This window comes from Thamnophis elegans, chromosome Z (genome assembly GCF_009769535.1).
Source record: "Thamnophis elegans isolate rThaEle1 chromosome Z, rThaEle1.pri, whole genome shotgun sequence".
Taxonomy (NCBI): Eukaryota; Metazoa; Chordata; class Lepidosauria; order Squamata; family Colubridae; genus Thamnophis; species Thamnophis elegans.
In genome coordinates this window covers 106,318,725-106,334,618 of record NC_045558.1, presented here as the reverse complement: position 1 = coordinate 106,334,618, position 15,894 = coordinate 106,318,725, and the positions used below count along the sequence as shown (strand labels likewise).

General features: G+C 38.8%; 1 protein-coding gene across 1 annotated transcript; it reads left to right on the top strand.

Moving 5' to 3' along the window:
- The first annotated feature begins 1,420 nt into the window (after positions 1–1,420).
- On the top strand, positions 1,421–14,240 carry LOC116522448 (testis-specific serine kinase substrate-like). Its single transcript, XM_032237360.1, has 9 exons — positions 1,421–1,587; positions 3,344–3,578; positions 4,911–5,006; positions 7,041–7,124; positions 8,316–8,365; positions 8,714–8,872; positions 10,084–10,221; positions 11,508–11,564; positions 12,144–14,240. Exons 1-9 carry the CDS (start codon positions 1,421–1,423, stop codon positions 12,283–12,285), a joined length of 1,128 nt encoding a protein of 375 aa, XP_032093251.1. The 3' UTR covers positions 12,286–14,240.
- Positions 14,241–15,894: the final 1,654 nt, after the last annotated feature.

The window sequence follows — 15,894 nt, the reverse complement described above, 5'->3', positions numbered from 1 at the left end:
ATGAATATAGTTATTGCATTCATATACTTACTTTTCTTTGGAAATACAAGTTGACATGTATGGAGCTGTTTTTTCATGTTATATCCAACACAACAATCATGTCCAATATGTTAAGCTGAGAAAGAACAACTTGATAAAATCAGATCCGAGCATATTGTGGAATGTGAATCATTCAGATGTGGTTGATTCAGTTGTGGTTGATTCAGTAAATAATAGTTAAGCTATTTATATATAAATATATAATAGTTAATCAACTCAACAGTTGTGGTTAGTTGACACCTCATGATGATCAAAAAGAAAGAAAGAAATTACGAATGTTTCCTTTGATTAACTGTAGACAATACTAGCCTTTGGTTTAGAATTGCATTTAACCCATCTCGTAGCCAGAGCAATCAGTGAAATGCTTTGAATTGTTTGCAAGTTATCTTTTTTGTTTAACAAATAGCTAGATCTTTCAAAGATAATACATTTTGATAGCATCCTATCGTGTTATTTCATTTTTAGCCCAACAGAATCTCAGCTGTGACTTTTTTCATGCTTTTTACTGACAAATGCTGATATCAGCTTGATGCAAAAAAAGAAAAAAAAGAGAAGGATGAGGAGGAGGAGGAGGAGATTATAATCTTTACTGAATTGCAGCTGTAAGTAATGAAATTATATATGATCTTAAAGTTTATTTCCCAAATTCCCTTTGTGATTACCTATGAGCTAATGGCCGTAGGATTGGGAAATAAAAAAAACCAAGTAGACATGGAAAATATGGAGCATGTGAATACTTTATCTTTGTAGGTTTGTAAGGATGTTATATCCTTGAAGCTTGTGGAAGAGGTAGGAAGCAGCAAACAACACAAAAGTCATATAGACAGATTATTTGTAAAGCATAAAAAACAATTTCATTTAATACATTGGCTTGAAAGTTTATATAATATTTGAGTCTACTTATAACTAAGCCATAATGTATTTTTGTTTTAGGTTCATTGTACTGTGTGAACCTCACTTTGTGTGGCATAAGTATGACTGATTGCTTAACTATCATTCGTAGAAAACCTATAAACTAGTGTAGCAGTTGAATCTAGACATTGCCTTCCTGGACAAGGTATAAAAGAGAAGTTCATTGTACAGCATATTTGTTCAGCTCAGTCAATGCAATTATTTCAATATCAGCATTACATCATTGGATTAGTTTTCTTTCCATCGAGGGCTATACTAATGCCATAGAATGTTAGTGGTGCAAATTGTTGATGGAAGAATGGGGTCATATGATTGGCATCCCCGTGGCAGCCATTGTGAGGTCATGAGATCAACTAGAAGATCCTTGCCCTACCTGGAGAGCCAGTTGGCTTGTAGATAGTAGAGGTTTCCTGGTGTGGTACAGGCAAGAAAATCTGTGCTCATACCAGATATCGACTCCCAATCTATAATGGCCAACATTGTGGTGAAGACCATCTGGCAATCCAAGGAAATAAATGAGGCCGGAGACACACCATCAGGTATTGAAAGTCGGGCCCAGAGCAGCAAGGATCAGCTTGGAAAGTCTGCTAGCATCAAGGGCTTTCCCAAAAAAAAGAAAGCCGTCTCTTTCCATGGGTGAGTAACCTATGAAGGGTAGAAGTGAAATTCAGTGCAATCGTTGTAGCAAGTAAAAACCTACAGGAAAGGGGGATGCAGAGTAGAATTTCTGCTTTGCTCATAGATGGTTTCGGATTCAGTTCCAGATATCTGGAAAGGCCTCTGGGAAGAGAGTATGCAACACCCCCTCCTTTTCTCCTTAAGTTCATGGAGAGCTACTGCCATGAGACCCCACCTTTGTTGGACTACAGAACTTGTAGTCTGCATAAAGCTGGCCAAAAATAATGAATGTTTGTAGCCCAACACTTGGCTAAGTGGATAAGATTCTCATCTGATTTAAATAAGGTACTACAACAGTGGTTATTGCTGACAACTCTGGCCAAGCATTGTGAAAAATCATTTAGATGTTTTCTAAACTATCTGTGAAATGGGTTTGTGTGTGAGTGGTTGGATGTGTGGCATTAATTGCAGTGTTCACTGTTTCATAAGTGAGTGATTCTACTTGGTAATGCCAAGAGAAGAAATGAAAACCTTGGGCATTTTTTATATGCAGTGCCTCGGGACTTTATTCTCTCCCCTATCCTATTTAATATTTAAATGGGGAAGGTCATTTCTTGGCTTGCAGTTCAACAATATCTTCCTGATAGCTAGCTTTGAACTGAGCAGGAGATGCATTTTCTCCCAGGGTGTGAAAGGTTAGGGATTGAATGGAATGGATGGAAACAAGGTGAAATTGAATCAAAGCAAGAGGGTGTTACTGCTTCTTTGGAAACAATTGAGCTCCTGTATTGGGTTTAGAGAGGACCATATTTCTTGATGGGGTTAGTGTGAAAATGGAGATCCTGCTATTTAATTAGCAGGTGGAATATTTTTTTTATCAGAGAAGACAATGTTGTCTAGTGTTTCATTTGAATTTCTTGTGGGATGGGAGATCTTGGCAATAGTCATCTTTATAACATTGATTATTCCAGTATATTCTTTGTTGGGCTGCTTTTGAAGATGTCCTAAAACTAGTTGGCGCTCATTGGCTGGGAGTGCAATCCGTTTCAATAGGATAGCATTGTCCTGTGGCTCTGCATTGGTTAACAATTCATTTTTTGTATAAAATGCTGGTTTTGATCTGTGAGGCCTTTATGTTGCTTTATGACCCATCTTGTTGAAATAGGTACAGTGCGTTTGGGAGGAGCTTCTTTAGATTCTCTCCCACTTCAAGAAATGATGGGCATGAGAGCCTTTTTGATAATTACCTTATCTTTTTGGAACAGCCTGCCCCCTTCTCCCCCCTGTTCTGTTTGATTTTATTGGCTAATGTGTTGACTTGGGGGCAGGATGTAAGTTATAGAATAAATAAGAGTAGATACCCTATCAATATGTTGCAATTTAATTCTCAAAATTTTCAGAGCAATATTCTACTATTTCAATACAGTAATCCCTTAAATTGAGTATGTTGAAGACCAACACACACATAAAAACATCATATTTGGGAGAGCTGAGCTAGGATTTCATATTGTTTTGATATCTTCATATATCAATATTTATTTGCTCATGAAAGGAGTTTAGAAAATTTAGTAGATGATAATAAAACTAAGACCAGCCAAGGGTCGCTCTTAGTTTTCAAAAGAATATGTGTCAAATAATATATTAGTCATTGAGGCATCCTAAGGCTCCGTGCTATATTAAAGTAATGCTGCAATCTCTCCGCCATATATTATGTGGGAAAGAAAATAGTCAACAGCTGAATCTAAGGATAACATATGCCCCTTTTCCCAACCAGAGTCGAGCCCCATTTTACCAGTGAAAGTCCCAATCTGAATTTGAAGCGTTCTTCTGCTTGCACTAATGTTTCTCTTCTGAATCTAACTGATGGGGAACGTGATGACTCTACCACTGAGAATGAATCAACGGATGATGGAGGCTTACCAGGGGGAGCAGGAGGCGAAAGACGGGATCCTCTATTTCCCATCAAGCCAGCATGGTCAGAAGATGAAGATGATACTTCTAGCCAGCAGGTGAGGCAATGAGTCACAGTCTCATGTATTTGTTGCTGCTTTCCTAGATAATTAACGTGCCTTGGGTTAGTCTTGTTCTAATAATAGACAAGAAGAAAACCTTGTGTTAGACCTTCTTAGTTGTTAAATTTTCCATCCATCATTCCTCGTCAAGCTTTTTTTGCAAAGTATGTTTAAAGATTAAATATTTAAATCTTTTATAAATTTGTAATCCAAAAATGTACTTTCCTGTTGTAAAACAAAACTTTTATCAGGCTGTAAAATAAATTCTAAATGTGGTTTAAAAATGGAGTGGCAGTCAGAACTAAACAATGTATTTTCAATGATAGAGTAATTTGGAGTAAAGAAAAACTAAATGAAATCTTTGATATAAAAATAAAATTCTGAATTTATTTTTATTTCATTCTTTTTCTTTATCTTTGATAATATTGCATTAGACAAAATTTAAAGAAAATCAAGGGGTTTTTTTATAGCAAGGGCTTTTTTTGCTATTATTCTTTTCAAGAAAAAATATCCTTTTAAAAAAATCTTCATATCACTTGATTATTTAGGACTAGGAAAGAATTTCCCAACATAATCCCTTCAAACAGAGCCTATGTTCGTTTTTTTACAAGATTTTGTTCTCGTGAGATCCTCCTTCTGCAGTGATCTGTTTCTGTCATTTTTCATTCCTAATTTGCTTTCTGTGCATGGCCTTTTCGGGCATGTCAAATTTTTCCCCTTTCAATTTCCAAACATTAGGGCGCTCAAAAGTTGTGATATGCCTTGAGGATTGTAAATATATTTTGATTACTTTAATATAATTTAAATGTGCTTAATAAGTAACTACACAAATATAATTTTTTAACATTTTGTTTGTTTCATTTATATTGTTCAAAGTATTTCTTCCTTTATTTTCCTTGACCCGCAGTTGCAAAAGGTTCATTGCAACAAGCAAATTTCTACTTTATGTCTCTTGTGTCCCTCAAATATGTCACTAACTACTTCTGTCACTTTCAGTAATGAATTTCGTCAGTGGTGTATTAACCATTAAGCGGACTAAGCACAAGCTTAGGAGACTAGATCCAAGGAGGTATCTCAACGTTGAGAAAGAAAAAAAAAAACAATGAAGATTTGTACAGTATATACAAATATGGGGGGGGGGGGCACCAAGATTTGTCAGTCCTTAGGGCACCAGTGAGCCTTAATCCGCCACTGAATTTCGTAGGTCTCTATAAAGACCTTTCAGTTGACACTGAGACTGAAATAAATTATTGGAAAGTGTGAAGAAGTCACGAGTAAGTGGATGATGATTTGCTTGATCTGGTCCCTTCTTATATTCTCTCCCAATAGGAAGTGAGCAATAGTGGCCTTTTGCGAGCCAAGGACTCCATTACCAGTCTCAAGGAGAGGACATCTAAGGTCAACCACCATCTTCAGAATCTGCAGGTCTGTTTTTGTTTGTATAGACTGCATAGCTGAACAGGTAGATTTACACATTGATCATGTCTATTTCTGCTTTAATAGACAGGAATGTAGAATTAATTTGTTTTTTTTAAGGCTGCCAATGCAAGAATGTTTCAGCCTGACTTACTGGGCCAATTTGAGGTAGAAGGCGCTAAATTCTGTCCATCTTGTTGTAAAATCAGATTTGACTTTGCCTTGGCTTTATTGTTTAATTTTTTAAAAACAATATTGTTGGCAAAAACTGTCTAGCTAAAAATTGAAAAGCAAGGTATGTTGATCCTTAAGAAAATAAATTCAGAATTAGGCAGTATTTTGCCTAGAACCATTAATTGTGCAAGCATCTGAGTTTTTCAGTACTCTTAATCAGACAGAATTATAGGGAAAAAACAGAAGAAAGGGTGGGGAAAGGCAGGGTTGGAATGAGGGAAAAGATTTAAAAGTAGACTATGCATGTTATCTACAAGATTAACATTTGCTGGTTTGCTTTAGTCAGATTATGTACAATTTTCATTTTAGTTTTCAATGATATTGCCATCACTTAGGCTTACTGGTTTGGGATTTTATATATATATATATGTCTCTGCTCAAATAATGTGGCAGCACATGTAACTGTCAGAAATGAGGTAGAGCATTTTCTAGAATTGCCCAACCCCCAAAACCCAAAAATGAGCATGGCTCTATGTAGTAGCCCTGGACAATGCTATGAAGATTCTAGATGAGTGTGGCAGAAATTTTCTAAGACAATTGGAAGAGAGTTTTCATTTGTTCCATCTGATCTACACTAAAGTCAAGGCAGCCTGCAGCTGAGGTGCTTCTGTGTCAAAGAAGTCCCCATAGCAGAGGTGGTATTCAGCAAGTTCTGACTAATTCTGGAGAACTAGTAGTGGAAATTTTGAGTAGTTTGAGAACTGGTAAATACCACCTCTGTCTGGCCCCACCACCATCTATTCTCTGCCTCCCGAATCCCAGCTGATTGGGAAGAAATGGGGATTTTGCAGTAACCTTCCCCTGGAATGCGGAGGGAATGCAGATTTTACAGTATCCTTCCGTTGCCATGCCCACCGAGCCATGCCATGGGATGGCCACCAAACCACACCCACAGAACTGGTAGTAAAAAAATTTGAATCCTTCCACTGCCCCACAGGTATGAAAGGACACTCGAGTCAGCCGGTTTCATTTGGCTGAATCTTCCTTACAAAGAAGGAGGGATAAGAAGAACCTTGTTGATTGTTTTGAACCCGCTAGAGAAGTAACGGAAGAGGCATGTAGATCAAGGGTGACAGCCCAGTGTAGTGCTTAAGGGTGAAAGCCAATTGGTGTAGTGGCTAAGGTAGTGGTCAAACTCAAGGCCCACAGGCCAGATCCGGCCCATGGAGTGCTTAGATCTGGCCCACGCAGCCACTCTGGAAACAGTGAATGACCGGCCCGCAGTACCTCTGCCAGCAAAAATAGTGCTCATGAGGGCTGCATGTGACTCTCACAAGCTTTGTTTTCGCTGACAGAAGGTTGCAGGAGGCTGTCACAGTAGGAAATGGAGCTTCAGAGCCCGTTTTCGCTGGCAGAACACTCGGGCCATCACAGGCACCCCTGACACAAGTTATGTTGAGCTGGCCATGCCCCGCCCATATTCCCCGGAGGTCAAACACAATCCTGATGCGGCTTTCAATGAAATCAAGTTTGAAATCACTGGGCTAAGGCATCAAGCTAGAAACCAGGGGAATGAATTCTAATCCTGACCCATGCATAAAGCAAGCTAGGTGTCCTTGGATGTCACACTCACTCAGCCCTAGGAATTTGGCTGTGACAAACCACATTTCCAATGTAAAGCAGTTAAAATCAGCCTTAGAATACCAAGTTAAAAAAAAAAGAGAGATTTTTCAGCTTTTTCCCAGCCTCCATTTCTTGAAAAGACTTTCAAAAAATGAAACACAACACTAGTTGAAAATCCATATTAGCTGATTCCATTTATTTGCTTCTTGGCTTCTAAGTTTCCTCGTTCCCTAAAATCTCTTATAGGAAAGCTGTCGAAAGGTGACCAAATCTGTGGAGGATGCTGAAATTAAGACCAGTGTGCTGGAAGAAAATTCAGCCCTCTTGGAGGTGAGGGAGAAGATTTGAGACTTGCAGGAATATGGGGTGGTATCAACAGTGCAAGTAATTCACAGCATTTGGAAAGGTAACCAAAGCTGCTATGAGCTAGTAGATTGATGGAGAACAGTTGTCAGAAAGTAAGATTATGAGCAGAAACTATTATATTGAGTGACCACTCATAAGGAACCAAGACTGGTTTCCTCTAGCATGAACAGAGGCTGCGATTCAAGTTTCTACATCTTTTGGTAGCAAAATAGAAACAAAAGCAATTTTATGTGCAGATTTTCAAAGGTCAGACTACTGGGCTGGGTTGGTCATCTGACCATCTCGCTGCCACTCATCATCTCTCCGTCTGTCCCTTTTAAATCTTTTCCTCTTTTCATCTTCGTCAAGGGATTCTTTTCAAATATTAAAAAATATGGACCATTTAGCAAAAGACAGCCACTGTCACATAGGGATTAAATTAAGACGGCAATTAAGTTCCATTGGCAACTATAATAATTTAGTCTTTGTCAGGCTGGCTTATAGCACAAGATAATTGTTTTAGGGGAAATTTGAAGAGCTATACACCAGAAAAATAACCTTCTTCAATCATGCTTGATATCTTTTGGCATAATGTTTTTGGAACAATATGAAGGTGTTTCGTTGTTATCTTTTCTGGAATTTTCTTTTTGAATTGTGTCTCACCAGCATTGTTAAGCTTTGGATTGGCATTGAAGGGAAAGATGCTCAAATCTTATCCCACTCTTACCTGTAGAAGCTCATTTTGTCAGTCTCTCTCTCTCTCTCTCTCTCTCTCTCTCTCTCTCTCTCCTCTCTCTCTCTCTCTCTCTCTCTCTCTCTCTCTGTGTGTGTGTGTGTGTGTGTGTGTGTGTGTGCAATGGTGATAAAATAATATTGCAAACTCAGTGTTGTTGTCTTGCTACATTTCCGCCATAGTATTGTTTCTTCTTTAAATGCTGCAACAGCTTCAGCTGTTTGCCCCATTATTTACCATCTTATTAAATTGAAAAGGATGGGATCTACATCAAACTGCTTTCTTCTATGGATGCACTGTATTTTCCTCCAAATCTGCTGGATTACAACTAGAGTTTCTAACTAACCCAGCTAGACTGATCGGGAATTATGAGTGTTATAATAATTATGTTCAATACCAAATTAATGCTATTGTTTCCCTATCACTTCCCCCACTCCGTTTAGGAGAAACTGCGTAATTTGCAGCAACAAGTTCAAGTAGAAGACTTTCGTTGGTAAGACCTCATAGCAGTTGCTAGAACAAGGGTGGCAAGTGGGATCTCCAAACAACTTTTGGACGTAATAGGCAGAATAGTCATGATACCCTCAATATCAGTCATCTATGAAGAAAGTAATGCTGTTCGGTTGGCATCCCTCAATGGCCTATAATGGGAAGTGGGCAATTGCGAGCAGGTTTTGGGGATAAGATGGGCATAGTTGAAAAGCCAAGCATGGCTTCCACCTCGGCTTGCCTTGCTCTGCTGGGAGAGATCAGCTACTGTGAAGTGGGAGTGGAAGAGCCTTGGCTTTGCTAGAGGCACCAACCTATCAACCTGGTCTCTTTCCATCACTCCCCACTCTAGGAAATGTATGCTGGACCTGGCCCAGAAGGAGGCATTGCGGCTGCTGGCTCAGCTGGGGGTGCGCTTGGAGGGTGTTCTTCCCCAGCGGGAAAGGACACAGGTGGAACAAGGCCAGGAGCTCAGGATGCTGCGGGAGGAACTGGATGAAGTCTCTACCACGTATGTGCTTCTCCTGAGCAAACAGGCTTCCCTTTCTCTCCTCCAAGGAGCCCTCTTTTTCCCAGCAAAGAAAATTCCAGATTTTAGAGATGAAGTAAATGCAACCCATTATTTATTGTATCCTAGATTAAAATACAAGAGGTTCAATTCAGTGTTGGGAGTCAGCCAGTTCGCACCTATTTGGGAAAACCGGTTGTTAACTCTCTAAGCAGTTTGGAGAACCAGTTGTTGGAAGAAATCTCATTTTGTTTCTTCCCACTTTCCAGTTTCTAGCCTAATCTTTATTGTCCTGCTTACATAAACTACCTCTCCGGTTAACCCTTATTACATTGTAACAGCTAAGGCAAAGCGCCCATCAACTGTGTGATGTTGAGTTGGCCATGCCCACTGAGCCCCGCCTACCCAGCTGGTCATTAGGGCAGAGAATCGGTGGTTAAATTATTTGAATCCTATCACTGGTTCAATTAGATAACTTTCGCTAATGTGATGGGGTTTGTTCCCTACATTCTTATAGTAGAACTTTTTCCTCCTAGAGTTTTGGTTTTAGAAAAGTTGACTACAACTTCCATGATCATCACTTTGTATTAAGAGTTATAATTATTTGTAGCTCTGTAATCCAGTAGGGAAGATTAGTATATTATGGTCTTGTTGTCCTGGAACATGTCCTGATCACTATAATTTTCCTTTTAAAAAGTGAAGCTCTCTAGTGTTTATGAATCTTCCAACAGCGATCTTCATGAATGTGCCTATGGTCTCTTGGCCTTTTTCTTCAGCAGGTTTTCTTGCACATTAATATATACTTAACTCTACCAAATTCTTTGCTTAAAAAATACCAGGAGGTGCAAAAATTCAGATTCAGAATAAAAGAGGGTGGGTCCTCTAGTATGTTTTTTAATAAAGACCTACAATTTTAGATAAAATTCCATATCGAGCTCCCCACCCCATGCCCCATTGTAATGAAGAGTAAGAGCGAATAAAATGCAGGGGAACAGGGACTCCTGGAAGACAAATGCCCCCAAATCAGAAAGTCACTAATCTTCTGCCAACCCATGACTGTGTAAAATGGAATTGCTCCAATCTCAAGACTTGATCGAGAGATAAGGAACTCTATCAGTCTATGTGGTAGTCAAAGTTACATTTCTCTGAATTGTTACAGGGCTATGAATTTGGAAATTTTCCCTTTTACTTACAGCTGCTTTCTTCTTTGATAGGGCAAAACGGACTTCAGTATCTCTCACTCAGCTTCGGGCAGACCTTGATGGACTCCTGGAAGACATATCCCGACATCTTGCAACAATGAAGAATATGGAAGCATCCGACCGGCCTCCTAATTGTGCTAGATGTTCCAGGTACCTAGTTAAACCTCCGGGTCAGAATTGAAGAATACAGTCCAACTTTTTAATGAGACTCAGAAGGCTAAACTAAGGAAGGATATGGAGATTAGGCCAAAGTTAGGTTTGATTTCCCTGATTTCACACAGGTCAGTGTCATAAAGCCTCCAAGTAATGTTTTGTTTAATCACAATTTATTAAACAAAGCATTACAGGTAGTCCTCAACTTATGACTATAACTTAACCTGGTATTATGGTTACAAGTCATAGTGGCTGTTAAATTGATTATTGTGCAACTGTACCCAATTTTATCTTTTTTGCAGAGGTCCTTAAGGAAATGCTATGGTAATTAAGTGAAACCATAGTCATTAAATGAATCTATTTTATTTATTTGGGCTTTTTTTTTGCTAGTAATCAGATATAAATGCCAGAAATCAGCAAAAATCTTGAAAAATTTAGAGCAAGCAATTCTAAATGTGAGATGCCATTGTTAAGTCCCCAATAGGGACTCCCCCTATTGACGACATTCACACATTAAGCCATAAATCATAGTTGGGCCTGGACTGCTGGTTGAATTCCCAACTTGCTGGTGGACTGCAGGAAGTCTTTCAATGACTTCCTTATCCAAGGAAGGGATGTGTCAGAGAGATTGTTGATGACAGATGAAATTATTAAAAGCAGCAACATCTTTTACCTCTGGGAGTCGGGTTCCAATTCCCACGTCATTTGGCTTTTTTTACTCAAATATATATTTGTGGATTGTTTTTGGCATGTGGGACTTGGCATAACCTATGGTTTGTAATTTCCAAGGACCACAAAAGCTAAGATAAAACCAAACATAGCATATTATGGCTTAGCCTGATAGACTCATTATATCAATTTAACAGCTTCCCAGTTGGCACATGGAACTGGGCAGTATACGTCGATAAAAAAACCACAATATTAAAACAGGGTAAAACATTCCCAAAGTAGCTTCATCTAATCAAAACCAATCCACAAACAGTCCAATGGCACAAAATCTTCCATCCCATGTTTGGGGAAGAAGCCAAATCTTGACAACTTTAAGCTGTATGGATTTCAGAATCCTGAGCCAATTCCTGATTCTCAAGCCAAGCATGAGTTGAAATCCATCCAGCTTAAAGTTGCCAAGGTTGAGAAATGCTCTTATTGGATGGCCATGATGTATCAGGACAGCTACAAACTTTATGATTTTTCTATCAAGGACTAACCATAATTTTTGCTTTATCTATGAACAGTATGTCAGCTAGAAAGACTGACTTGATATTATAGCTTTCCTTTCATAGACCAGCAGGTAATTGCAGTTTTCCAGTTCACAGAAGAGAAGGTTCAGTATTACAGAAGTAAGTGAATTGACTATTTACATGAACAGATAATTGTCTGCTATTGAAAATGCAGTTTTCTACAAAATCCAGTTTTTGGCATTGGCTTTAGATTCCTGAGAACATCTGTTTTCTTTTTTCAAATTCAATTTCCTAAAACTCATATAATTGGCATGCATATTTAAAACAATCAAGAAGAGTTGGGTTTTAAAATGCTTTTTAAAACTCTCTTTCCAGTTTAGATGTTTTGTACATATATTGTCTACCACCTCTCTTTTCTTCTAATGATATTTTGAAACTCCCTTCACTAGTTCTGGAAAAAAGGGAAATTGTCCTAAAGCAATATTAAGTTGGACCAGTGCTTCTTTGTCATATTTTTATTAAATAAGCTCACTTCCAGAGATATCTTTTTTTTAATGTTATTTTCAGTGCATCAAAATGCACTCTTCTGATATTGATGGAGGGAATTCCTTGATGCTGTACCTGGGCTGTTACTCTCTCTTTCAAGATTTAAACCTGTCATATTTTCTACATTGAATGACTGTGCAAACGGCATCTTTTTTATTTTCTTCTTTATCACCTCTTGGTTCCCACCCACAGCTACAGCATTGTGAATACAGAGGTGCTGAGAAAGATGTTTGAACATGCGATGGCACCCATTTTGGAGGAGCTGAAGCAGCGGGGCCAATCAGAAGGCAAATGCCCCAGCTGCCAGCGTTTGCAGAAGACGATGTCACAGTGAGGCACAGAGTAGACTAACCCCAGACTCCCCTGCCCCCAATAAAATGTTTCCAGAGTGCAGTCTTTCTGGAGCAATTTTCTGATCCTAAGTTGATGCAGGCCAGATTGAGATGGCCATATGCTGGAAAGTCTGGAGACAGGCCACCTTGGCTATGGATATACAATCTTCAAAACTGCCTTACCCTGAGTTCTATTCCCATTCTGATCGGACATTAGTTCATCAAAATTTCTTTCAGAAATTTTTCTAAACACTGCTAAAAATATTTTGAGACCTTGAAAAATGAACTTGTGATCTTCAGTGGGCAAAGCACAATAGCTTTGACACTAAACTTTTCTTCCTCTGATCTTGGCTAATAATGGGAATTCCACAGTCTGAGAACATAGTCCAACAATTAAATGCAGCCTTTGAAAACCTTTAATGTACTTTCCTGAGTACTTCCATTAGTGCTGAATGGTAAATTTAATGTGACTAAAAATGAAAGTCATAACGAACAATATTAATTGTAATGATGTGTTAATTAAATTCTGTTTTGTCCTGGCCCTGTTGATTTTGACAAGTGCAACCTCCATATATTTTTTGCAAGTCCAAATGTGACTGAGAGGGAAATAATGCTACAAATTGCTCAGCTATAGTTTTGCACTAGCTTCTGAGTGGTCTTCCTGTCTACTTCCATGTTGCTCTTTTTCTCATTTCCATCTATTTTCCTATAAATATTTTTTTTGTATTTTGTAGGAAGGATAATAGCACTGAGGTTGGTGTAGTACAGTGAACTAACTTTGGGGAGTGGAAAAAAACCTTCCCATGTCCAGCTGAATAAATCTAAGGGCATTCACAAAAATAGTGAATTATAGCTGATTGCCTGTTCAAGCTTCAGGTGTTGGGATACATGAGCTCAGAAACAGTGTTTTCCTTTTCATTAATAGGCAAATTAGCATATGTGTCTCTCCAGTTTTCTCTTCACTCTTCTTGCGAAACTTGCTTACTGCAAGTTTAGAATGTCAGTTTTGTTCTATTTTATTTATCAACACATATTTTGCATATATGGAAAGCCATCATTTTTGCACTGTTATTTATTCCATGGACATAGTATCTTAGTCTCTTGGTGGCTTTATGAAGGACAATTTCTACATGGCCTAATTTTAAAAATCCTTTGTAATTGATCTGTCTCTTCCCAGGTATTTCTATAAGGGAAAAGGCGGGGGGGGGGGGAGTCTGAGAAACAGTAGGGTGGAAGAAAAGGAAAAAGAATCACTGAGGAGTTGCTAAATGAAATTGTATGTGAAGAGAAATTTAGTTTTGCTCTTTCTTTCCCTTCCAGCTTTTTGTGTCATGTAGCTGAAATTCTCAAGAGAACCCCAGCATTTGGCTGGGGCAGGCATTATTTGTTTAATCATTTCAGATCCTTCTGCAGCCTTGTAACTAGGCTAGCAGTCTTCAGCAAATTGTTATTTTATGTCGGAAGCATTTAAAAAAAAAAAAACCTGAACATCAGCTATTGCAAATCAAACTGAGCTATAATGAATCTCTTGATAAACCACAAGTTAAGACCAGTGATGGAAAGGCACAAAAATGGTGGTTCCATGTATTTCCCCTCTTCAGAGATAAACATGTACTTCTGTTAGAACAGAATGCTACTTCTGTTGGCTATAATTAATTGCCAAATGTCAGAAATATGTAAGTTACAGGTACTTGGGTTCATTTTGCAATCATTCAGTTACGACAGTGCTAAAAAAAGTGATTTATTCTGATCCTTGCACATAACAATTGCACATCCCTGTGGTTTGGTTATGTGATTGAAATTGGCTGCTTTGCAACCAGCATGTATTTATGACAGCTGCAGTTTCCTGGAAGTTGAGGGCATAAAAGGTCTTAAAATCAGGTGCACCTTACTTAATGACTACCTCACCTAACAATGCAGATTCCAGTCCCAATTGTGATTGTCAGTTGAAGTCTACTTGTATCTGCTGTTTTTGTTCAGCTAAAAGGTATGAGTCATTTAAAAAATAAACTCAATTCTCACACCCCCATTTGATATTCCTTGCCATTTCTCTGTCTATGATAGTTCTCAAGACATCCAAAATATAAACTAAAAGGGAATCTTTCAGCTGCTTAATAGTTGTTTTCAACCCTGCCCTAAGATTTAAACTAAACTATGAATAGTTTTGTTTTTAACCCATCTTATAGTTTGGTGGTGCAGTGGTTAGAATGCAGTACTGCAGGCTAATGCTGCTGACTCCTGATTGCCAGCAGTTCAGCAGTTCAATTCTCACTGGCTCAAGGTTAACTCAGCCTTCCATCCTTCTGAGGTCAGTAAAATGAGCCCAGATTGCTGGGAGCAATATGCAAACTCTGTAAACCACTTAGAGAGGGCTGTACTACTGTGTGGTGGTATATAAATCTGCTATTGCTATTATATTCTAAAGAGCTTCCTGCTCAGTCTCTATAGTATGTAATTCATAGCACAACCTTTGAATTTTCAGGACTGGGCTTTACATATATGGGTAATCACTTGCTTTAGATTCTCCTTGGTTACTATCTTTTTTTACACAATACCTACTAAACTCAGGTGACCGGTGGTGGGAGGAGAGCTGATGTTTCCCATGTAAGGACTGTCAGGAGCCAATAGCTCTCTGCCTCAAGCATTACCACTCTAGAAAGTGATCTGAGTCATTAGATCCAAATCTATCCCTTAGTATTTTTTTCTTTGACTTTGCTGTTCCCATCACTTGCTACAGTCACAGGCCTGACCATGCCTTGTGACCCAATGCATGCAAGCCATCAGGAGGCAGTAGAATCCTGTGGAGGCAGCCCTGGGAGAATGCAGGGTGCTTTTCCCTGTGGTACTTTGCTCCCTTAGATCAAATCAACTGAACTCGTTTGTTTGGTGACCTACAGTGTCATGATTACCAGTATTGCACATACTGTTTGTTTGGCTTGATGCCCCAATGGGTTAATGAGCTCTGTAGGCCTTCCTTTTCTCTCCCTTTTCCAACATCCAGTTGCCCTGATCAATGGAAGCAGGATCTTAAACAGCCTTGGAGGCTCATGCACAAACAGAAGCCCTGCTGTAAGACCACCCACCTTAAACCAGTATGTCCTGCAGCATGCCATTCAAATGTCAAGCATTGTCCCAATCTAATAAGTTTGCATTCAACACAATAAGGAGCTGAAAAACTTCCCCATCTTGCTATCAACCCTTAGAAGACAACGAAGTGCAAAAGCTTTTTTGGAAGTTGCATGAAAATAGAAAATCTGAATATGTGGTCATAACACTGTCTACTTTTCTAACTGCAGTCTGAGCGTGCCCCATTTTTCACATAGTTTCCCTAATGTTCTTTCTTGTATGTTCCACAGGTCAGCCCTTATATTTTAAAAAAATGGTCTTCAAATGACAGAAGTTTTGCAAAAGTATGGTAAACTAAACTAAAGGTCTCTGGAAGGGAGAAGTCTGGCTTGTCTGATAAAAGGACATTTAAAAGAGGCAGTATTAAGCACTTCTGCAACGGAGGGCTTTCTTCAAAACCTCTTGGATTTTAAACATGCTCCTTATTGCTTTCTAACCCTTCAGTTGACCAAAACCAGACATTTTTGGCAAGAACTCCCATTCTG

Bases quoted from the DNA above. Each gene is read 5' to 3' on its own strand.
- LOC116522448 (XM_032237360.1), top strand. From the start codon at position 1,421: ATGGCCAACATTGTGGTGAAGACCATCTGGCAATCCAAGGAAATAAAT. The intron at 3,579-4,910 runs GTGAGGCAATGA...CTCTCCCAATAG, and splicing joins ATGATACTTCTAGCCAGCAG to GAAGTGAGCAATAGTGGCCT. The intron at 11,565-12,143 runs GTAAGTGAATTG...TCCCACCCACAG, and splicing joins GAAGGTTCAGTATTACAGAA to CTACAGCATTGTGAATACAG.